General features: G+C 44.0%; 1 protein-coding gene across 4 annotated transcripts in view; it reads right to left on the bottom strand.

Annotated features, from left to right (window-relative positions):
- Positions 1–25,651, bottom strand: part of CLCN5 (Cl-/H+ antiporter 5) — a 295,750-nt gene that overhangs the window by 78,180 nt on the left and 191,919 nt on the right. For all 4 annotated transcript variants that reach the window (XM_086942017.1, XM_086942018.1, XM_086942019.1 and 1 more), the window contains 2 exons: positions 14,644–14,795; positions 13,708–13,807 (listed from right to left, as the gene is read on the bottom strand). In XM_086942017.1, coding sequence (XP_086798143.1) covers positions 13,708–13,807; positions 14,644–14,795 — 252 coding nt within the window. The remainder of the gene's footprint in view (positions 1–13,707; positions 13,808–14,643; positions 14,796–25,651) is intronic.

The following is a 25,651-nucleotide window of genomic DNA, read 5'->3' as shown; positions in this document are numbered from 1 at the left end:
CACAGTATACACTCTTGGTCCGACCAGTGTAACAAATGAGCAGTGGCTAGAGAAGTGTTAAGAGTAACAGTACCTTAGATCAAGGGAGGTGGCCCGAACCGACCCTGGTCGACCCCGGACGGCCACAGACGGCCCGCCCACTGCCCGGGCTCAACCCGCGATGTGGGAGGAGCGCCTATCTCTTATGCGCCTCCGGGCGCGGCAGAGTGATGCGGCGTTCAGGGTCCAGGAAGCAGGGGACGCCGGGAGTTGTAGTTCAAGTTGGCCCCAAAGGCTCTCCTCACTCGGCGGCCGCGGTGTTCCCTGCGGCGGCGGAGGATTGCACGGGTGCTGGCGGGACCGGGAAACTGCCTCAGAAGATGAGGATGAGTGGCAGTTACTGTTGCTGAAGTTCCCCCGGTCAGCGTTTGTTCCCCGCTCTGCCGCAGGAGCGCCTCTCTCTTATGCGCCTCCGGGCACGGCAGAGTGATGCTGCGTTCAGCGTCCAGGAAGCAGGGGACGCCGGGAGTTGTAGTTCAAGTTGGCCCCCAAGGCTCTCCTCACTCGGCGGCCACGGTGTTCCCTACGGCGGCGGAGGATTGCACGGGTGCTGGCGGGACCGGGAAACTGCCTCAGAAGATGAGGATGAGTGGCAGTTACTGTTGCTGAAGTTCCCCCGGTCAGCGTTTTTATCTTTCCTTTCCAGCTTTAATATTCAATGCTGCAATGCTCCAATCCTTGAACCCAAAATCTGGCAGGTAGTAAAAAAAAAAAAAAAAAAAAAAAAAAGAGAAGGTCGAGGCGGTTTGAAGGAGAGGTCACCACAGCAGAAATGCAGCTTTCTATTCGCCTTTCCTCTCCAAACACGAGCGTTGAAGTGAAGCGGCCGTGTAATTATCCGCAGCTGCCTTTCAAGCTCGCAGCTATGTGCTCTCCTACAGCGGCCCCCTCTGCAGGAACCGATCAAGAGATCACGGAAACCACCGGCGCACACACCCGCTTCTCACCGCAACCTGCGGGAGAAATCACTCGCCTGGATCACGCCACTGCAGCCGTCCAACTTCAGATGTGTCACTTACTGACAGCGCCGCCTCACCAATTCAGAAAACTCGGCTCCGGCGTTTCATCAGAATCGGAAGGTCCGAACACACCAGCCTGATTGCCTGCCGCAGCCGCGGCTCGCTGCCATCATGCACGAGGGAAGGGGGAGGGGTCACAGGTGGGGACTCCAGGTGCCTACCCTGATCCCCCTACCTGCCATCTAGCCATGCCTGATTTTCTTCCATTTGTCCACAATTTAATCAGAGAAACATCGCTGACTGCCCTATCCAAAAGGCTCTTTCCCAACCTAGATTCATGTATTATTTTTTTTTCCCTGCCCAATTCCCTCCCACAACCCCCCATTCTCGTGCCCACCCCTCCCTTCACCATCCCCCCACCCCTCCACCACCCACAACGAGGCTTAAGGACCATGTCCTCTGCGATGTGGACGTGCCTTCACCCATGCCCCACTGTTTGACTCCCCAGCCCCCCACCCTCTGGCTCTCTCCCACCTCACCCCAATCATAAGCCTTACATCAGGCACTCTATAAATTACAGACTCTGTTCCCAGTCCTTCTTTTCATATAAAACCATCGGAGATCCTATATTGGGTAAATACTCATATCTTTGCATATGTCATCGAGTACTCTCCCTTAAATAAAAAGAAGCACACCAAGAAACAGAAAAATAGTAAATAAAAGAAAAAAACATTTTGGAAAACAGAAAGATAAGTCCTATGGGAGAGAGAGAGAGCCCCTACAATATAACTATCACTACATTACGTTCCCGGTGCGTGTAAAACCCAACAATCCATTTCAAATATTAATGCTAGCACTTCTGATTTAAAGCCATTTCCATTAACTATTCAATGTAGTACTCGAATTTGGGCTTTTTGATTGTTTGTCCATTTCTTTTAAGTACGCCTGTGCCTCTGAGCCAGAAGTGAAGTATCGGGTTTGGCCTCTACAAATTGTCTTCGGTTTAGCCGGATTGAGCAGGAAGCATTGAGCCCCCTTTGCTTGAAAAGGTGCAATTAGTTTCCGCAGTTGCCATCGCTCATGCACCGTTGTAGGGCAAAAGTCAGGGCGCACAAAGAACTCACATCCAGCGCCTTTCCGTTTTCGCTCAGGCCGGGCCAAATCATATAATGCCTCTTTCAATAGGTATTTATTGAGGCAAATTAAAATTGCCCTGGGATATGCATTCCCACGTTGCCGTATCACAAATGGGAACCTATGCGCACTAATGACTTCGATATCCCAGTTCCAAGCATTAAGTTCAGGAAAGGCTTCCTTGAATAGCTGGATGATAAATTTGCATGGGTCTGAGCCTTCTTTTCATTCAGCAATACCTAAAACGCGCAAATTATTGCGCCTTGCCCGGTTCTCTAAGTCTGTGGTGTCAACTGCATAAATTTCTGACTTCAGAGTACCACGAGAATGATGAGTGATCACACTGTGTAGGTGGATTGGGGCCACATCTCCTGCCTCCACTGCAACGTGTGGAGTAAATGCATGTGGTCTGTACCAATAATACAGATATTGACCCTGCACACTCAAATAATGCACATAAAAATCTGGGGCTGCAAATCCTCCAATCTCATATCCTTTGGTAAGGAACGACCACTGTATCCGCGCAGCTTTGCCTCCCCACACCAACCGAATTAACTGACTGCGTAGGTTCTTGAAAAACTCCATTGTGAGCGGTATCGGTATATTCATAAAAAGATAAAGGAATCTAGGTAATACTACCATCTTGACGAGAGCAATGGAGTCTGCTAATGAGAGCGGCAGTAAGATCCACTTGTCTACCAAGCTTTCTAGTTTCGAATATGCCCTCCCATAATTCTCCCTGACTACCACGGCTGGGTCACGATGTATCCAAACACCCAGATATTTAACTGGATCTGTTGACCCCATCAGCGGGAACTCCAGACTGGGTTGCACTGTAGCCGTCATAAATGGAATTATAAGCAACTTATCCCAGTTTATGTGGAGGCCAGACAAGTAACCAAAATGAACATATTCCCGAAGCAACTGCTCCAAATACCTAGTCGGCTCACGGACTAAGAGAACCATATCATCCACGATATCGATACCGGCCTGTAGTTAAAATTGAGTGCAGTCTCTGTATGCCGTTGACGGATGACACAGGCTAAGGGCTCTAATACGATCGCAAACAGCGGCGATGGAGGGCATCCCTGCCGGGTGCCTCTCTCAATGCGCAGCGATTCAGATGTTAATCCCCCTACCCGTATTCTCGCCGATGGTACAGTTATCCACTGCATAAGAAGTGGCGGAAAGCCCCTGCGTCGCAGAACCCAAAACATATAATGCCATTCCACTGAATCGAACGCTTTGGCAGCGTCCAATAGCACTGCCGCCGCCTCTGGATTAATTTTCGGAGAGGCAAGATGGCGGCCGCAGCAGTGGCCGTGTGAGGTGCTCAAAGCTATGCTCCGTTTGACTCCTCAATAAACCCTCAATAACCCCTCTGGTTTTCCCGGTCCCGAAGCGGTAGTAACCCATGGAAAGCAGTGGTTAACCCCTTCGATGCTCATGACGGAATGGTTCCGTCATGAGCATCGGTTGAGCTGTGCTCATGACGGAACCATTCCGTCATGACCACACCCATTAACATTAGGGCTCAGCACCAATGATGAATCTGGGCAGCAGCCAAGGTGTTAAAGCGGAGGGGATAGCACGGGTGCTTACCATGCATTTCTTTTCCTGGCAACCTTCAGCAGTGGCGTTCTGTGGCGGCTAGTCGGCCGGCTGGCTGGCTCCTCACACTGACCGGCTCGGTGGAATCTTGCAACGGGCTGCAGCTGCGGCGGCTCAGGCTCTGTGAGGCGTGGCTCTGTTTCGCTTGGAGAGAGCTTGGTTCGGCACGTTGAGCAGTGTGTGGACTTGGCTGTGGAGGTCTGTGGAGTGTCCGGAGAAGAGCCAGAGAGTTGTTTTGACAGCACGATTGTTTCCGCGGTCCGATTTGAACATTTGCAGCCATCGGATTTTTGATCGTGTAGGCAATGGCACCGAAGGGAAGAGGAGCCGTGAGGAACCACGGAGGAACAGCTGCGACCGCCTCCATGAGTACTCCTGCTGAGGGGGCGGCAGTGACTGTGGCAGTGGTGCAGGATAGTGCTGGGGGCGGTGAAGCTAATTATTCCAGGAATGTCCCCCCGGACAGTACTGCTAGTGGCGATAGGAGCTGCAATGCAATGCAATCAGCTGATACGCTGAATTTAATAGGGCAGAGTGACTATCAGGCTCAGAAGGGGTTTCAGATTCAACCTCCTCAAGATGTTCCACTGAAACAACAGGTCGTTCCAGCAATATTTAATAAAAAAGAATCAAAGTCAAACCCGGGGCAATTGTGGAGTCTCAAAATGCTCAAGTGATGGTGGTCGCTCAGCATGTGCCGTCAATAGTTTAGAATTAACCCTTCTACCGAGCACTCAATGCAGGTGGCTCCAATGGATCAAGCAGGGGGAGCAAGGGGAGAGGACTTTTTAAGTGAGCCTGCAGTGGAAAATGGTGGAGTTATAACAGGAGAAGCCGTTAATATAGATTCCAGTAACTGTCCAGCAACCGAGAAAGGTAGTGAGTCGGAGTACACTGGCTCAGATGATAAGTTCTATTCTATGTCCGACTTAACAATGGCATCTGATAAAGAAAACGATGAAGACAGCCTTAGCAAGCCAGGTGATTGGGGGCTACGCCTGGTGAAGAAGACCGGGAGGACCAGGAGGAGCTTGAATATTCATTGTCCCATGGAACAGTAAGGAGAGTTGCAGAGACAGAAGAGATGGAAGAAAACTCAGGGCATGGTCAATGTTCACTAGTGGCTCAATTTAACTTTGAGGAGGAGGATTTTCAGGAGGACTCAATAACTTTAGGAATGATTTATAAAAGTATAATGGCGCATCGGAATGAGACCAGAGCTGAGGGCCTGCGCACACAAGGAGCGGTGAGAAAGCTCCAGAATACAGTTAGACGCCTGGTGAAAACTTGTGCGGAGGTTACTACACGGGTCGTAGAAGTTGAAGAGCGAGTTTCCTCAGCAAAAGAAACCTTGGCTAAACAACAGACAGTTATAAAGAACTTGCAAAAATCCAAGTCAGATGTGGACTGGAAGCTCACAGACTTGGAGAACCGGGCAAGGCGCAATAATTTGCGCGTTTTAGATATTGCTGAAGGAAAAGAAGGCTCTGACCCACGAAAATCTACGCTTGCCGGAAAATCGGGCAACTGGCACAGAAAATGCCGATATACACACCGAGTATATATCTGGAACATCACGCTGATATGTCAGTTAGACACGAAGCCCCCTCCATGAGAGTATTGAGAGAGGCCGGTCTCTCACACATGCAGGATATTTATCCAAATGGTTCATTTATCACACAAGAGGCCCTACAGTATGCCAGCAGCCAGTCGCTTCTCTTACGATTTGCTCTACATAGACTGCGATACCCGGCCAGGGTACATTACACCACGTATCCGCAAGAACCTCCCGCCCTATTGTCCTTGCAATTTGTTCTTACCACACCTACTAATAAAAGGTGGATATCAAAACTTTATAAGATGATTAAATACGAAACTGTGGATGTAATAGACAGGAGCTGGGCCAGGTGGAATAAAAATGCCTGCCAAGCCCTATTTCAGAGGAGAACTGGAAATATATTTGTGGGTTGACGGGGACGCTCAGTATGAACGGTAATCTTCGGATTAAACATTTTAAATACATACACCAAGTGTATTATACTGCAGCGCGACTGCACAGATAAGGATTACATGAGACTGCATGCTGTGAGCGATGTGGACAAGATGATGCAGATTTCATGCATCTGGCGTGGGGTTGTAGGAAAGTGGCTGAATTCTGGGATGCAGTGGTGAGATGTCTGCAGGAAATGGTAACTGCGGATCTTCCGTGTACTCCACTTATATGCCTATTATGCTGTGGGCCTCATGTTAGGGGGTAAACTGTATTTTTGTACGACTGGCGTTATTATTGGCGGAGCGGAGATTGGCGATTACATAGGGGAATAGACATTGCTCTGTATTCAAGGCATGGATAACGGATTTGGTATATTGTTGTGATAAACGTAACACATATGCAGAGGACTGCCGATTAGTTCCAGGCCGAGAGACATCTGGGAACCATTACGACTATATTTGCTTCATAAGTCTGAATAAAATACTGTTTTATATATGAACTCAGAGGGACAGGTCACATAGTGAGAGTTGCTGATAGGAGCATTTAGACATGATAGCTCAACACAGTGGCACACAGTGCTTATGGCATGTGTCCTATGATATATGATTTGTTTTTGTTTTTTTGATTTGGTTGACTTTTTATTTTATATGTGTAAAATGTGACATGTTTCTTGTTTGCACAGGATGAGACGTATGTTAGAGTTTGGCAGCTTCTATATAAGTTTGATAGATGCGAACTACGGTTGTCCTATGGATGTAATATGTATCCTTTTTATTTTTTGGTTTCTCTTTATTTCGTATTTTGTTATTTCCATTATGTAATGTTTTGTTTTCTGTTGTGTATCAATTCAATAAAATTTGTTTAAAAAAAACAACAACAAAATGTTGAAACGATTTGAGACTGAAAAGGTTTGGACACATTCTGTGGTCAAGAGGAACCTCTGCTAAAGAACGAGCAACTGAAGAGAGTGCTGTGGAAAGGCCAATCCTTGCTTCGTGATCAGGGGCTGGTCTGCAGTTTGCTGTTCTAGCCAAGGGAGAGGCTGTTGGGACTGTGCTTGGAGGCGCTGGGTCACCCTGCTTGAAGAAGACTGTGCTTTGTGCTGTGTCTTGTTACCCTAAGGGCCCGAGGTGAACTGGCTTCCTGTTTGGAAACACAGGAACATAAATGTTTCCAGGGAAGTCCCAAGCAACGAGGTGTGTGCGTGCTTTTGCAGCTTGAGACCCTCAGAAGTTGGTCGCACCCCTCCCCCCCAGGTAACATGAATCACCACCTGGGGTGGGGTGCGGGCCCGGAGGGACACTCTCGGCCTCTCGCTTCAGTCAGCTGCGCGAGCCTGATGCTTTGGCTCAGATCTATTTACAAAAAGGGGGTGGTGATGAACAGAGTGTCTGAGTTAAACAGACCACTCTTACCCAGTCCAAAGATCAGGGCTTGATCCATCACCGTTATTTATCTCACTGCCCCATCCCAGCTCAGAACCTGGCTATATGCAAATCAGTCTGTCCCTGGCCCAGTGCATCATGGGAACAGGGCAGACTAAACTACCAAGCCAATTCTTCACCAGAAAGGAGACAAGCTGCCGGGGACCGGTTTCTGGCATTTCAGCCTACTTCGGCCCGGCTTGCTTGAATCCTGATGGCTCAGATCTAGGCCCGTGCTGAAACAAGGAGGGGTAGTACTGGGGCCGGAGCACCCAAACTGTCATCTTACATTTTGCATTATTGCTGCTAACGATCTATCGAACTGTTGTAGGACGCCAGACCTCATTTGTGCCTGACGAACTACATGCTTGGTGCGCTACGCACTGCATTATATTTTCCCTTGCAGAGTGCATGATTGTAACGTGGCGCATTGCATTATTTCTTCATCGCACAGAACCAGATTAGAACGTGGCGCAGTGCATTATTTCTTCATTGCTTTGTTTCATCCTGGTACTGGGCATGCTGTTAGTGATACGTATTGCATTAATTCTTCTATTGGAAAGTGCATGACTGTAGCGCTACGTATGACACTGTTTCCCTGTTGCACAGTACAAGAGAATAACGTTACGCATTACAGTATTTCCTTTCTTTTGCAACGTATGTGATTCCAGTAATACGACTTGCCTAACCTTTTGGAACCGGTTAAAAGTGAGCTTAAATGTTGGTTAAAAGCGGTGGCTGGGATAAGAACCTATCAACCCACTGGAAAGAATACTACCCATTCTTATATGTTGATTTTGTATTGTGTGGTCATATCGTATAACTCCTTATATGAAGATTATTCTCATTATATACAAACTTGTGTGTAGTTTATTTGTGGTGACATCATTGGGTTGTTGTGAGTGTGCTTACACATATTGTACACTTGTGCCTTGGAGATAAGCCAGGCTGCTCGTGCCAAGCTACTAAGGGGGTGAGCAGGGCTATCTCAGACTGTGTCCTTACTTAGCCTAACGTTGAAACGAGGGGTCAGGGACTCCCGCCTCCAGCATTTGGTGGCGGCGGTGAGGGATAAGGACCCCCCACTTCCAACAATGGTCATAGAAGAACTAAGCCTGAGGAACAGAAAGTGTAAGTGTCAGTGCAACAGGTGCTAATCACAGGGTGAATGGGCACCACCAAGACACCTCTGATACTTTGAGGTGAAGTTGCTACCTTCATAGCTTTTTAGGAGATTCTGGCATGACATTGCAGACATCCACTGACTTTTGGCTGGTCATTTCCTTATAGGAAAGAGTAATACGGAAGACTCATTAAGCATCACTTAAATGTTCTTCAGGTCCCGGTTACATAAATCATCACAAATATTGCCCAAAGGAGACTTTCTGTCCTAGGATGCTTGATTCCAGTCCAGGGAAGACATGGCTTGGCAGTTGGGTCTGGACTGTTCCCATGAGGCACAGGGTCAAGACTGCTTTGCATATGGCCATGTCTGAACTGGGATGGCGTGGTGAGCAAAATAACGATGGATTAAACCGAGATCTGTGACTGGGGGTGAATGTTTTCCCAATGTGCAGCATTCCATCCATCACCTTGTGTGTTTTGCCGAACAAATGGATTGCCATCACCCGTTCACATCAGCTCAAGCTGGGAAAAGGTATTAAAAATCACCTTGCACTGAGAAACTTAAAGAGTGAAAGCTGGATGACGGCAAGGTGTCTGCAACTCAGTTTAATTTCTTTTAAGATGACAGAACTCCTCACAGGACCCTAAATGAAATTAGTTTTTTCCAATTTCTCCAGTGAGTTGCGGAAATTGAGATTCCCATTGTGAGATATCCCATTTTTTCCCCATATTACTCATTTGTTTTATCTCCAATTTGTACACACAAAACAAAATACTGTGCTTGAACCACTGGGCACAGACTCGGGCATCGTCATCGACTGGAACAACTCCACATTCTTTCCGCCAACACAGGCTACAGTGCCTCGCACACTAGACTTCCCACTTTCCTGGGCAATGAAATCCATCAAATACCTAGGGGCCTGGTTCTATCACGATAAAGATACAACCAAATGGGAAAACTACAGCATAATCATAATTCTCAATGAGGAACAAAGCAGACACTGGATATTGCTGCCTTTATCTCAATCAAGATGGTCACCCTACCCAATTTGCTATACTTGTTCTATAACATCCTCATATCACTAAGTCAGCAGTTTTTCAAGACTCTGAAAGGCCATTTGATCACGCTAACTTGGGCGAGTAAGCCACCCTGGGCGCAATGGGAGAAACCGACATTGCTATACGAGAGAGGTTGTCACATGGTCCCCTATTTCAAACTTCCCTACTGGCGTGTGCAGGCTCACTTTGTGTATTGTTGGCATTGCCTTCACACATACATAGCACACCTAGCGACTGAGCACGACAATGTCCCTCTGGAAGCATTACTCGGATAGCTTCTGCACCTTAGCTGAGAGAACAGCGCCTTGACGCCTATGGGCAAAGTAGAGCTCTATAAATGTTATCTCAACTCAACTCAGAACATCAATACAGTCGCCAGCAGGCCTGGGAAAAAATATGAAAACAAATTAAGCACCGCTGGTTTACTCACCAAAGCAACTATTCATCCACTTCCCATTGTCAGGTAGGTAAACCCTTGTCAGGTAGGTAAACAGATGGGGCACATAGACTATGGGAGAATCTATTCCCTCCGGAACATTTCCTGGACTGTGCCACGGAGGTAGATGGAGATGCACCCACCCAATAAACATTTACATATCGCCTTCGGACCACTTTCCAACCTTCCCTCAAGAACCTTCGGAATCCAACACATTGGCGCTGTTCCTGATCACCTCAACAATCAAACGCTTGGTGAGTAACCTATACTTAACTGTACAAGCCGAGACCTCCCAGTGCCAAACACTAATGGGAAATAGACTTGGGGACCAACCTTTCGGACAAAGAATGGGCTTATTGCTGTGGCCAACAGGGAACACACTGCTCTAATGACAGGTTCCAGCTCATTTACTTCAAATACATTCGCCGAATCTACCACCCTACCCCCCCCCCCAAAACGTTTCTCGTGCAAGCTACTTGCGCACTCTTGATGCACTAGAAGTGGTGTGCTAGCGGCAAATCAGTACCTTGCGTGGCAGTGCTCTGCAGTGGCTAAATATTGGGACCATGTGAGCTGGGTGTTGTGGAAATGCTAGTGGAGCTGTCAGCACTGACCCAAAAGGTTGCCTTACTGGTAATTGGCAAAGTGACATGTGTTGACAGTGTGGGGCAGGGACCTTAGACCCAAGGTACTGAACTGGCTACAAGATATGTTGTATTGTAACAATCAACTGGAAATATACTATGCTGTACTACTGCGTACCCAATACCCAAAAACATTTAGGACCCACTTCAAGCACATCTAATAGGCCATCATACCAGTGGCAGTGTGGCAGATCCAACCGCCAAGAGCTAAAACGGAGAATAATACTTTAGGACAACTGGACGAGGGACTCATGAAACTATTGAGGGCACAGATTGAGGTGATTTCCCGGCCCATAAGACGGGTAACCATGAAAGGACATAGGATTATGTCTGTACTGTCTAACATGATTAATAACATTGCTGAGCTGTGCTTGTTTGATAGTTATATTTATTGTTTTGTTTTCTACTTCATGCTGATGAAAATCAATAAATAAAATGTAAAAAAAAAAATCACTGCCATTTAATCACTATTTTTTTAATGTCCACAATTAACTGGTGTCAACGTCACTGAATGGCAGAGCACAAGTCGTTTTTATGCGCGCATTTCTATTTTATTGTTTTTTCAATCTACTATAAAGAACAAAACAAAATAAGTAACCATGCCTACAACCAGGAGACTGGCCCATTGGAGCGAGTACCACAACAAGCCACCACTTAAGAACCCTATTTTCACTCCCTGCGCCTACAAATATAGTCAAAAGGTTTCTTGCAGTTGTAGTCGCAAAGAATTTCAACACAATTAGTCTACACCAGTGAATCCCCACGCGGCCCTCTCATTACTACTCTTTTTTTTAGTGACTAAGCGGAAAAAAGCTCTTTAAGATAGGATATGTAAACCCTATGGTACACAGGGAATGGGAGTTCTGCGAGTTAAATAGACAAAGCCTGTATAAAAGATGCCCACACTTCTCGAAAGGTTTATTTTCTATGATCTATAGACAGACAATTTCTCCATCTCCAGTAGTTCCCAATTTGAAAGAATACCCCTTACGACACTGCAGACAGCACTTTACTTACTTCAAAGCTTAGCCTCGAAGTAACTGCGACTGTCTATACCTTTCTCAGACTGGTAACAAAGATTAGGTTGTCCCAGGGGTTTAGCTGGGAAGTTACCGCTGGGCAATCCAACAGTTAATGACCCACAATATTTTGATATGGCAGCTTTGTGTTGGTCCACCATGTGGATTTCCCCCCCTTGCTGGTATGCTTGCATTACTATGTCTGCAGGAAGAGCTTTTCACAATTATGCACTTTATGACATTATTTAAGAGATCACCACTTTTAAGATCTACTCATTTTATTACACTGCACTACTAGCACCTTAGTCACTTGCCCCCGCACTGCCCTTTTTTAGCTTTTCTACATTGTAGGGATGTGCCATCCTGTGCTTGTTTCCTCATCTTGAGGTGGGAGTACACAGTTTTGGGCTTCGGTGTTGTGGGCTCCACATTATGCCACTAAGGTAGCCCAGCCCGGTACTTCCTCCTCGTGGAATCAACATTTGAGGTGAGCCGGCTTCTTGGCATGCCTCTTAATGCATTTTGAAAATTGGAAGTGACAACTAAGTAGGGAGGAGCGTATATAGCGGACCCTTAGCCGAGGTTGTTGCCCTTACCTTTCGATTCCAATTCAAATATGTAACATCGCTATTTGGATGATATGGACAGTGGTATGACAAGGCATAAAAGTGCTTTTCATGAAGTGTTTTCATAATGTATTGTAAAGCCACTGTTGAATATCAATTGTACTTTAATGTTTTCCTTTTGTTGTATATCTTTTGGAGTCAACATCTGCATTGAGCCAGCCTACTGGCGCGCCCCTCCGTCTATTCTGATAATTGGAAGTGCAAATTAGGTTGGCAATTTCAAATCAAATATGTAACATTGTTATTTAGACATCATGGATAAGGTATGATAGTGCAGTATATGAACTGTTTTTATAAGGTATTAAAAAGGTTTTTCTTTTATTGTACTTTTATGGTCCGTTTATTTAGATCGAATAAAGTTTACTCTGATCGAGCCAGTTCTTATGTTCAGGAGATTTATCCGTACCCCACTGAGAAAGCATGGTCTGATGAGCAGCAAACTACCCTACCGCATTGACTCCATCATCTTCCTTGTCTAATGCGAATTGGTTGTTTGTTATGCGATTTTAATAGTCTTTGTATATGAATTGCAAATCAGCTTATTAAGAACAAAAGTCTAAAAAAAGACAAGAAAATGTTATAAAAAGATAAAATATATATACTATTTATGAATAATAAAATGAATAATTGATTTATTAATTGGGTGGTGTGTCTTCATACTGTTACGTGATATTTTTACATCTTTCATTTGTGTTTTTTTGTATATATATAGTTTTGAATTCTCAATTTCTTTCACTTGGCTATAAACCGTTCTCAAATTAATTATGTTTCCCTATGTATAGCAAGTGCATTATTAGTATATAGGGGTCCCTTTCTTCCTGAACTGCTGATTAGCAGCACGTACAGCTCGGGTTATTTTCCTGGCTCTCCTACAGTGGAGAGGAAATGTTTGTTTATTTGGAAGTTGTACTAAGCCCAGTTGTTTTAACCATTTTAAACTAAAAAGTACCAGATCTTCTCCAGGCACTTAACCAGCCTCAATTATTTATCAAATAATTAGCCATTTGGATTTCTGCTATGACCACAGTTGTTATTGCCATTTACATATCGCACATGATATTACTGTTGAGATCTTGTAGCAACTTGTGCATATAGTCCTGGTTAAAGTTTACAGTGTGTCTGCGTAGTTTGTAGGGTGAGTGATTGTAGGGTAGCCTAGATGGGTGGTTGCCTGATCGTGCAAACAGATGGTACGCATAAGTGTGCTTGTTTCAAGAGGCTATGAGGAAGCTGGGGTTCTCGGGATAGGAACTGAGTGAAGGAGTAAAGGAGTAAAGGACTCTAGTGGCACCATACAATGGCAGAATGGAGAGAGAGCATGAAAATCTGATAGGAAGAGAGGAAAAATACCCATGTGCCTTTACTTGTACACTGCAATACAGGAAGTGATTCAAACAAGAGGTGCTTTGTTCTGGCCCTTACAAAATAACGATTTTAAAGAAGAAAATAGAGGAGTAGTCTTTAGGTAGGAGAATGGTAAATAGATATACCGCCTATGTATACATTGTTTTGATTCTATACATCTTTTCACTTGTTTTTATACTGTCAATTTATGTAATGTTCTTTTATCGGCAACGATTTTTTAAAAATAGATTGGAAATATATATGCAAGAAAAGAGTAAGACAGAAGTTTCTCACCTGCCATGAGTCCAATGAGAAGCATCAAGAGCCACCCTGAAAAGGCATCGCTTACACTGTGAAGCAGGGCACACATAGACTCTTTGCTCTTACTCGCAATCTGTAAACGAAAACAAAGCAGGAACATTCATTGAATCGCTCGGAGGTAGAGGTACTTTCTAAAATGTGTCGCCGTAAGTAAGGCACCGCCCAGTAGATTTACTGCAAGACTAAATATCATACTTTGGTAGCGAGCAGAAGCAATTAGGTGTTCGAAAAGAGAGAACAAGTAAGCAATGACATTCTGAGGAATACTGCTAAGAGTATCATTTACAGAAAAATAAGTTATTTACTTTGACTTTGGTGTATGAAGATAGGACTGAGCCGCTCTCTCACAGCATATCAAAAGATTCAAAGGAAATCTTTGAAACTCACTCTGCTTTCATAGGAATGGGTGCATGTTGGAGATTGATTCTGCAAATGCTTACAGTACCAAGCATTTGGATTAAATAATTTGGATTTGAAAACATATGACTTGAGCATTTGTGTTTCCAACATTCCAGACTTCAATTACTCACTGCTGCTTTTGTTGTGGATAAACAGGTGTGCTGGATAGAGAGATTTAGAATTTGCCAAGCAGTTCTACTGACTTTTGAGCCTTTTTTCTTGCGTCTTAGGTGTACATCGATCATTACAGGTAAAACAAGTGTTCAAGTTTGAACTTCTATGCTACGCAAAAATATTGTAGACGACATGTTCTGCTTCTCATCCTATGCACCTTGAAGCCACATTGTGTACAACCTGGCCGTCACATACAAAGTGTCACTAGTGTTGGTAGGTGATGCACTTAGATTGACTGGGCTCTCTAATATCCTTCCCACCAGGAATGAGGCAGTCAATGTTCTACCCTTGTTTCATCGAGATGCAAACAAAATAATTGTGAAACCAGCTTCTTACCTCTCTGTGCCGGTCGCGGTCCCTGGACTTCTCCCTCACCCAGTCTATGGTATTAAAATCTTCATAGGTGCCAATGCCTGGAGCAGCCTCCTCCAGGAAGTCCATCATCTTCCTGGAGCCGTTCATACCTCCTCCGTTGTAGGAAGGAAATCCTACATATGAGAATATTGAGAATCAGGTGAGTTATGGGGATGTTAGACGGGTCCAATGATATATTTGTAAACAGAGCTGGGATCCATGGACTCAGATAAAGGACAACATTTGCCACTTGTGCAATTAAGAAAGGAAATCTTAAAATATAAAACTACAACAAAAAGCTGGCCACAGGGGAAACTATTTGTTTGAACCAATACTCTAGCGGCAAAAGAGCCTTTTGGGCCCAGGTGCAACAGCTGACAAGAAGACGACGCAGCGAGCTCATTACTTGCTGCTGACTTCTGATGTGATCTGCAGGTAACAGGCCCACATGTCGGCAAGGCCAATTCCGGTTTCCATCCTTAACTCCGACAAAACGGAAGTGCTCATCCTAGGATCAACCCCCTCTGCCTGGGACGACTCATGGTGGCCTTCGGATCTGGGCTCAGCACCCATACCCACGGACCACGCATGTAACCTTGGCTTCATCCTAGACTCTTCACTCTCGATGACCAATCAAGTCAACGCCGTCTCATCCTCCTGCTTCAACGTACTTCGTATGCTCAAAAAAATCTTCCACTGGATCCCCGCCGAGACAAGAAAGACCGTCACCCACGCACTGGTTACGAGTCGACTAGACTACGGAAACACCCTCTACGCCGGAATTACAGCCAAATTACAGAAAAAACTCCAACGCATCCAAAACGCATCAGCGAGACTCATTTTGGACATCCCTCGCCAAGATCACATTACCGGCCACCTGAAAGACCTCCACTGGCTTCCCGTCAACAAGAGAATAACATTCAGTCTCCTCACCCACGCACACAAGGCCCTCTACAAACTAGGGCCCGAATGCCTCAACTCTCGACTATCCTTCTACACACCCACCCGCCAACTAAGATCATCCAATCAAGGCCTCGCCGCAGTTCCGCGTATCCAAAGATCCTCCATGGGAGGTAGATCCTTCTCCTACTTGGCGGCCAAGATCTGGAACTCACTCCCCACTCACCTCCGCCTTACACAGAACCACATCTCCTTCACAAAAGAACTTAAAACCTGGCTATTCGACAAATAATGAACCCCCTCCCCAAGCGCCTTGAGACCCTCTGGGTGAGTAGTGCGCTATATAAATTCTTGAACTTGAACTTGAACTGATCATTAAATGAGGTTACAATAACACCTGTGATTTACATTGCTTAGAAACTACAGTAGTGTTTTATCAAAAATAAAATGCTATATTTAACATGTTAACTTTAGTCTTGTACCCATTTATGTAACTGTGAAGTATAGACTGGCAGGTTACTGCCCGCATCAGTGGTTTTCTAATACTTTGGCAAGGAACCAATAAATAAATAATTACATTTTACACACACTTTACAGGCTAACTCATACAAAGCTCCAAAAGACCACTCTTGACTATGTTTTAGTAAAATGGCATGAATCCTTAACAGTTCAGTAACAAACTGCTTAGACACGCACACCAAATAACATTTTGTGAGTAGAGGTTTCTTAGCACAAGACCGTCTTTTTCACCCAGATAATGGCATGGGTGAAAGGATTCGCCCTTTTATTTGAACGTCTACAATATGACACTTTGTGATATGAAGGTGTTCCAAATAAGTAGTTACTTACACTCATTCTGGTTGATACTCCACCTGACCCCAGATTCCAGACCCTTAGAATATCGTGATTCACCAGACTGGAGCTAAAGAATTTTCAGGATAGCCCCTTCTCGACATTAGGTGGCCTTCTATGGCTTTCAGTCTACTCTACTCGGCCCTGAAAGTGCTGACAGGAAGCTCAGCCAGGGGCTAGAGGGTGGGCATGTTCTCCATGAAGGCTGTAATGCAGCCTGCATGGAGAACAGGGAAGTGTGCATGACTGTTTTGGGCAGCCTGAGAGGGCCGACCAGTCATTGCGCACATGAGTGTTCTACCACTCTCTCCCAGCACCTGCACCCCGCCCACTCACGCACTGCTGCAGCAAGAGAAAAAAATAAAATGATAACATGGAGTTATCTTTTTTTTATTTTAGTTGCTACTCCTGGCAGTGGGGCGATGCTAAAATACTGGGTTCACATAATTTTTCACATAGAATCCTGATATTCCTATAATAATCATCTTTCCTTGAGCAATTTCTTATTAATATGAAAAATTGAAAGAAAGGGAGATTATCTCTTAGGTTTTTTGGTGTAAGACGGCGCAATGTAGGAATTAATTCTTTTTGGTCTTTTTGTTGTAGTGAGTTTATAACCATCTTCATGTATGATCAATGGTATCCAGAAAATTAATTTCTTCTCTGCTCGATTGAAAGAAGATTTTATGTTGGGAGATTTGGAATTATTCAAACTGAAAGTAATCTTCCTGTTATTCACTACTTTCTCTCCAAATCATCAATAGGTTATCAATATACCAATTCTAAAGTGGGACGAATACGTTAAAAGGGTTATTGGTATTGAGCCACGTATTTAGCTATAAATAAAACTGCTAACTCAAGAGAGAAGGGACAAACTAAGGCTGTCCCTTTGATTTGGTCATCGAAGTCTTGGTTACATTTGAAAAAATAAAAGGCTAGACATTTTGGCCAACCTTGTGATGAAATGCATCCACCATAATGTTGTCTAGGTCTATGTAACAGAGCGAGGCGGAGTGCTACCGAGGAATGGTGGACTCTCGTATCTGACCCCGTCATGCCTCCTTCCTTACAGACTGACCCCTGGGATACAGGACTGGACGACGTGGATGAGGAACACGGCGCCTTTAATTGGGCGTTCTCTGAGGAGGAGGTGACCACTCCTCCTGTGTACGTCAGCGAGGTCGGATTGGATAAAGATCGGGAAGTACGGTACGAGGCGTGTGACATCAGCCCGGAGGAGGAGAAGGCGAGGAGCGGCGTCGGAGAGCGGTTGGGAAGGAGTGGAGAAGCCGATAGCGAAGGACAACGAAGGAATTCCGAAGAACGACCCGGAGGAGACGAGGCCCACGGAGAGCCAGGAGGCCAACGACCCTGTGAGCCGCCGTGCCACTCTCCCGGGGGAGGAGCGTGGCTGTCCCAGGTACGGGAGCGTATGGCGGTGTGGGTGGGAAGAAAGCGAGTGTGTAAATAGTGTACAGATACCAGTGTTCGTAATTCCTCGTCTTTCCCTACCTCTTGTGTCCATTACCCCGCGTTTAACCCTCACCTTCTGTAACTCTCCCCACGTCACCGACTGAATAGCAGCACGTATCGCTGGTGCACTCCTCCCCTCCTCACTTCACACGGTCCCAAGGTGCATTCCCCAGAAGACTGTAGAACTAACGGTTCCCTCTCTGTTGGTCTTCCTTTGCATGGGCTCCGGAGCGACGAGACACCTCCTTGACCAGACCTTGAGGCCAAGACCGAAGGACCAAAGACCCAGAAGGAAACACCCCTATTACCAAGACGGATCCCAGTCAGTTTGCCAGGGAGAGACTTACGTTTAGAACCCGGAGAACTTTCCAACCTAATACAAAACGTGCGATACCAATAAAACCATCTTTGCTTTCAAGATCTGCTGTCCATCCAGTTTCTGACTCTCTACCGGGTTTGCCTAGTAGTCCTGTCCCAGGCCCAACAATCAGTACCCAGGTTAACCCCACAGCCCTACACCCGTCCACAGTCTAGTACCTAAATACCACTCTAGAACCTCTAGAGTTGCTTCTTGTGAAATATTAGTATACAGATGTTTGACATCCATTGTCACAAGATTTCTTCTTGCTCATTATTTTGAAGCCTTCAATTTGGTGGAATATATCCATAGTGTTCATTATGCAAGATGGAATGGTCAATAAACAGTTTCAAAATAGTATCCAGATACTTGGCTATGGGTTCTAGAATTTAGTTTACTCCCAACACCATCAGTCTTCCTGGAGGATTCACTACAGTCCTGTGGATTTTGGGAAGGGTGGAAATTAACCGGATTCTTGGACATTGGTTATCAAGACATTCCCACTCATTCTTAGAAAGCTATCCTCCTCCTCCTCCTCCTCTTTGGCCTTCAGACAGTATTATAATAATCTCATTTTGTATTCTTTAGTAGAATCCTTGGAGATGTTGCTTGTGTGATCAAGATTGTATAGTTGTGGTAGTATCTCATTGCTATACTTGCATCTATCTTGAACCACTATTGCTCCTCCGTTGTCAGAGAATTTTATGATTAGGTCATCTGCCTTCTGCAGTTTCCTTAGTGCAGCAAATTAATCTTTTTTATGTTTGGTCTGACACTTACTTTTAGCTTATATTTTGTCTAAGTCTTTCAAGAGAGTCTCCATTTTTTATGGAGTTGGAGAAAAGGTGGATGGCCTTCAGAAATGTATATAGCCTCTATCTGAAACAAACTCTGTTTTCCCAAAGTAAACTTGTAATCTTATTTTGATTTGCCCAAAAATTAATCCATTATTTAATTACTTGTTTCATAACAATACAGCTTGTTTCCCGATAGAATAAGGATAGGTGTTACTTCGCCACTCCTTCATTATTATGGGCATCTCCTGGTTCTGATCCGGTTGTTGCATTGTTCAGGACCTTCATAATATAATTCCAATTGTAAACATCTTTGGAGAGTTTGAAATACCACAGCATTGCAAAACGAAACATGACCTTTTCAGAGTCGTACGGTGTTACAAGTGGTAGAACTAAGCAAGTCTGTAGAATAAGAAACTTTTCAATGAATTGCAACGCAATCCAAAACTTTATTAATCATGATGCAACATTTCTCATGGAAATTTACCAGAGGCAAATTAATTGCAGATTTTTAGAAGTTGAACTATGGTAGAACGGAGTGGCCGTGGAATAGCCTGCTTAGCGAGGGGACTGTGCGTGGCAAGGTCTTTTTGTCCTTGAAAAGTGCAAAAACAATGGCAAAACTTCAATCATCTTCTAAGATCGCTACAAGCCCAGCTGCCTGGTTAGCACAAAGACCATCACAAGATGCATTTCAGAAGCGAACACACTTTGTGGCCATGTCACCACATACTTGGATTTGTTCCTTGCTAACACAGCACCCTGGGCAGACAGGAATTTGGTATCCTTGCTGATGCTAGTGAATTAAAATGAGGCAGCATGGGCCCCTTTGTGCTCACTGGCAATTCCCTGGCTAGCCAGCCTGAACACAAACACTTCCGGACCTCGCCCAGCTCACCTAAATCGCCAAAAGCTTGGCTGCCTCAGGCTGAGGATGGTTTTGTTGGTGTGTGGCTGACACACACCAATAAAACCATCATCAGCCTGAGGGGTGAGAGGACTTGGGGACGGCAAGAAAAGGGCTAATTGGGTGTTACAAACATCGACCACTAATAATGAAGGACTAAAAACACTTTAAACTTTGAAATCAGACTGAATCGACAACGCAGGGACACCGACAAGGCTGGAGCAAGAGGACAGGGTGCTAGTGCTGAAATAACCTCATTGCACACAGCTCCGTGAGCCTCTCAGAATATTGGCAGTCTGGGCCTAGCTCGCACATGCTAATGGCCGGCCGTGGTTCCTTTCAATGTATAGATCCAGAATTTTACTTCTCTATTACCGTGTAGAGGCACCTGCTAAGGTGCTCATTCCTACAATCCTGAAGAGGACCCATAAGTAATACAAGGGACAAAACACAGTTGACTAGTACTGTATCAAAGACCCATTGAACTTAAAATCCTTTGGCAGAGTGTATAAGTAGATGTACATTAATTCTTGTACATTCTGCTACTAAGCTACAGGTCGATCATACACCATGGATCATGGTAAATCATACACCATGGATCTCGGGAGGGGGGTGGTGGCGTAATTGGCACACCGCCCTCGACGCCAGACACCCTCTCGGAACCTGCTGTCACCCTCGTTAACGGATCCTGAAGATTCCAGTAACCACCCCTCCCGAGATCCATGGTGTATGATTTATTCACCATATAAGTGCAAATACACTGATTGTGAGGTCCCCCAAATGGGCAGACCCTGAAGGAGTTTCTCACTTCTTGCACTTTTTTAAACTGAATTTTTACTTTCACGTCCCTAGGTCGGGTGGGCCTTGGAGCGCTCATACCGCCAGGGTTTAGTATACTTTTGTCCTGATGAATGCCTGGTAAAGTTACACCGTTTCAAGGCAGAAACATGTTGACTGATTATTAAATTTGAGAAATAACCAAACAATTTATTTGGTCTATTTTCCTACACCATTTTAACCTGTCCAAGTGATCAAGAAATAAAATTTATTTTTTTGAGACACTGAAGACAATTTTTTATATCTTCACTCCCTAATAGTTATCACTCACGTCACGCCTATCTCACAAAACCTGCTCCGCAGTAGATCTGGCGTCGAAGCACACTGAAGAGGCACTCTGCCTCTTCAGTGGGGCCCTATGATGAAGCATAGTTATGGAGAACAAGGGTACCCCATTAGTAAAACCTTGGGTTGAAGTACTGATAAAGAAAACAATGGTTTTGGGTGGCCTCAACAGGTCCTAGTGAAGTGGAGTGTAACTTTGGTACTAGAATTAATCCTGGGAAACAGTTTTGTAAGGTAGCATACACATAGAATACTTTATTTATGTTTTTACAATAATGTTTTTCAGGTGCTCACACATGTGACAAGGTGCTTATAGTGACTGAGTGAATATTTCTAAAAAAACTATATACAAAGTGTCACAAACAAGGATATTCCCCAAATAAATATATACAGTAGGGTAGGGGAGTTTCCTTGAATGGGTCGACTGCGTTTCGATCTAAATAATTCTAGATCATCATCAGGACATGAGCTTTCTTCGCAAAGATAGTAGAATTATTTTCCTCAGATATTGGCGAACAAGGTTCTTAAGCTGTTGTAACTAATTCCAAATGCTCGGCGTATTCTTATCAAGGCTTGAGAATTAATTCTTGGTGAGGTTGGTCTAATTATAAAGTTTCAACATAGTTGATACTATTCCATTATTGGTTGTAGAGGTTAAAATAATGAATAGTGAATATTGAATATAAGCCGGTTTGGATCCGATAATGGTTGCTGTGCAATGTCCCGGCGGGAATTAATCTCCGCGGTGCGTGGCTCAGCTACCTCTGCCTCGCTGCTTCGGCGTTCGGTCGCGCCACAGTGGTTACTTCCTGGTTAATAGAACTATTAACCAGGAAGTAACCACTGTGGCGCGACCGAATGCGCCACACTTTCTATGATGAAGCATGTCACCAACCAGAGTGGTGAGTAAGGGCTTTCTTCATTAACCCAAAAGGGGTCACATACTGCTCCAATTGTACGATAACGGTACTTTCTGGACACTATTTTTTGTTGATATGAATATAACCGGGGATTAAGAGTGTTTCCTTATCTTCCCTACCTCTCTTGTTGTTGGGTACTCTATCTTTTGAAAAGTGATAACTCGCAGTTGATGTGTAGGACCTTTCATGTACCCTCTAGTGGTAAATATTAAGATGCAAATTTTGGAATTACAGTGATGGATGTTCTGCATACACCAGATAGTTGAGAGAGGGTCTACCAGGTGCTCTGATTCAAAAAACAGTCATGCTGTAAAATAACCTACTCTAGGTTTTTCCTGTCTAGAGCCTTGAGATACTGGTTCTAAGAAGCTCACTAGATATTAAAGAAGGAACTGACAGCCAGATAATTGCAAACACTGTACAACATGCTAGTGTTTCACCTTGGGAACATACACATCTTCATATTGTCGGATGCAGCTAGGTACTTCTCAAATAACTTTGTGGTACCCAAGATATGAAGCTTATATTTTTCATCTTTCATCACGATAAGGCTTTGTGCAGGCATTGAAGGGTATACCTGGCCCACTGTTTCAGTCATGTTACATCTCTGACGTAGAAGTGGGGGAGCTCATGATGAGTTAGGTTAAAATTTACCAAATAAAGTTGTTTTCTGGTTACAGTCTATTATCATTGATGGTAGTCCCTTCCTACCATCAATGATAATAGTTCACAGTTGAGATTTTCTCTAGGAGCTTTTCTTAATTAAGGAGAATACAAATAGGAAAAGAAATGTTTGAGTTACAAGGTCTTTTTGCCAAAGCAGGTTACTTTATGTGGGTTCTGGGGCTTACTGTGCAAGCTTACTGATGTTTTTGCACAAAATGTAATCAAGTTGATTATTAAAAAAAAAAAAAAAAAAAAAAAAGAGAACTGGTCTTGAAATGTATCCTAATTTATTTATACATATGGATTTTCAACAAAATATCCACATAATCTAAAACGTACTTTGTGCCCTATTCTCCAGCATTTATTTTCAATTTGCCTTTGCTCTCAATGCCTCTGCCAAATCTCTCCTTCACGTCAACGTTAATATATACCATCCAAGAAGACCCTGATCCAGATTGAAAATTGCCCTGGTTGACAAACAGCTTCTTGGAAATTTAGCCCACAACTGGGTGGAGACCCTTTCAGGCTGCCTGGACAGGCTTACAAAACATAGATGGGTGAAACTGGTCTGATAATGTGTGGCTATAGCAGGAGAAATAGTGTAACGAGAAATGAAAGTGGTCATACATAAAAGGAACTGGGATTCCACTGCATCCAAGCCCTTTTGATTCTCATAAGGGCGACGAGTTGAGCATTTGGTCTTGCAACCTTCTTTTATTGTTATTTTGAACCTCCCTCATCTAAGTCACAAATAGGTGGGAGAATGACAGTTGCACTGACCACACTGCCATTATCTTTGAATACAAGCGGGGTTTTCATGGTTTGCTGTCCGGTTCGCAACTTTAACACCAAGGTTTATTACAAATGTTGATCATAAGAATTATTAAGTGGTATGATAACGAGCTATCCATACCTTTTTGAATTTCATTGTAGAGCGGGGCCTCTATACCTGAGCGAGCGCCAGGAGAGGTGAGATCTTTCCCCAAGAATCTATGGGTGAGTTGATAATTACACATTGACAGTAAAAATACCCAAGCTATTCAATGTATACATGTTGTAGTGTTTTCCGATATGTTTGTGTTCATTTGTGGTGTGTACATATTTATGTGCTTACCTTACAGGAAGGAAATTACGTGCCAAGGACAAATTCACCTACCCGTCGGAATTTGCCATATGGTAGGAACAATCCATGTATGAGTTACCATTTCCTTTTGCAGTAGTGTAAAACAACTAGGTCCTGAAGAAAGCCTCTGGTCCACTTCTTTGACCATTCATGGCTGAAACATGTCGACCTTTCCCACCATTTGATATTAAATATTTTTTCAATACTATCTGCAAACTGTTTTTAGTTTTGGCATTATAATGACCTTGTAATAAAAGTTGGCTTTCGGCATTGTAATAGCCAATTTTAACTTTACACTTTTTCACTCATCCCAGCACTGCAAATATTTTTCAGCACCACCACACCATTTTTTTCTGGCTTTCCATCACTGGTGGATCAATACTAGAAACACTCTCACGTTTACATCCGGTGAGACACCTAGTAGATACCAGTTTCAAAAAATCCCAGATGATGATATCCGCCATTGGGTGGGCTGATGGGATTTCCTTCCTTTTATTAATGAACACTTTCATTTCTCATTACACTATTTCTCCTGCTACAGCCACACATAATCAGACCAGTAGCACCCATGTATGTTTTTTAATAGATGGATGGGAGGATAGGTTGCAACTAGGTCTTTAAATATTCATATCCTCTATTGACCCTCTATTAAGTTTTGTATTGTATACCTGGACAGGCTGTCTAACCACAAATCAGCTTATAGTCCAGGTTTGCATCACAGAACCTACTTAAAAGTAGAAAGAACACCCTTACATATCCAAGCGTTTGCCCCAGCATGAACAAAACTCTCAAAGGTTGTTTACATGCAAGAGGCCAATGCCAGGCATTTGATACACATATAAACCTGAAGCCAGAATTCTACAAGCACAATCTCTTTCAGGTGCCATTTGAATCAGTATCTTAAATAGAATGAGCTCTCAGCCCTTAAGGGTCACTCCAATCAGCTATGTGATATTAAGTTGCCTTAGACCTTCAAACGGTGTTTTAATAATAGAAAACAGCATGTAGTATTGAGAAAAAATTCCTTAACTGGCCTTTCTCTTGTGAAAAGGGAGTATAAAACTGGATCAATAAACGGTATTTACTGCATGAGCTCCATGTATTGGTTTGGGAAAAAAACGGTAAAATTGGTAGGTACTGATTTAACTGCAAGGATAAGATTATATCAACTGGTTCTACAGATGGAGAAGCTTGTGCACATAGTGTGTGTTGATGAAAAAGAATAGATATCATGCATGTACTAATGACAAACTGCGCGCATGGACTGTACGGAAGAGTGAAAACTGTACAAACTGATAGTATCTACTGGAATGTGAACATTAACACTTATCAGTTCAAGAGCTTCCAAATCTCCTTTCCTGGCAGAGGGAAAGAAGAGGCCAGGGACACCACTTTGCATCAGTATATGCAAACTCACTGTGCACAGAACTGCCTGAACAGGTTTTTCTTTCTGAGAAGGAAGCATCAGAAACAAATCTTTTATCACTCCACAACTCATGTAACACCTATACTGGTGTAGCTGGAAACCCCTATTCAGCATGCTGGAAACGGTGGGCATTCTTATTTAAAAGGGAACTGTTTATCTGGAGATACATTTGAGACATTGAAGGAATATTCCTTTCAATTACCACAAGAACCCAGGGCTATCTGTTTTGAAGCAAAAGAATGGTCTGTCCACAGCTAAAACAGGATAAAAAAGAAAATAAAAGGTGTTCGAGAAATCATGATAGTGGAATGTTTCAGGAGGTGAAAACAAAACGACAGCTGGGGTTGTGGTGCTGCTTTCCTGGAAGCTGCACACTTTGTCCCCACTAATCCCTATAGTTCGAGAGAGATTATTTGTGGAAGGTCATCTTACAGTTGTTTCATATGAAA

Source organism: Lissotriton vulgaris, chromosome 10 (assembly GCF_964263255.1).
Source record: "Lissotriton vulgaris chromosome 10, aLisVul1.2, whole genome shotgun sequence".
NCBI classification, from domain to species: Eukaryota; Metazoa; Chordata; class Amphibia; order Caudata; family Salamandridae; genus Lissotriton; species Lissotriton vulgaris.
Note: the sequence above shows the minus strand (reverse complement) of the source record. Positions and strands in the feature narration are given on the sequence as shown.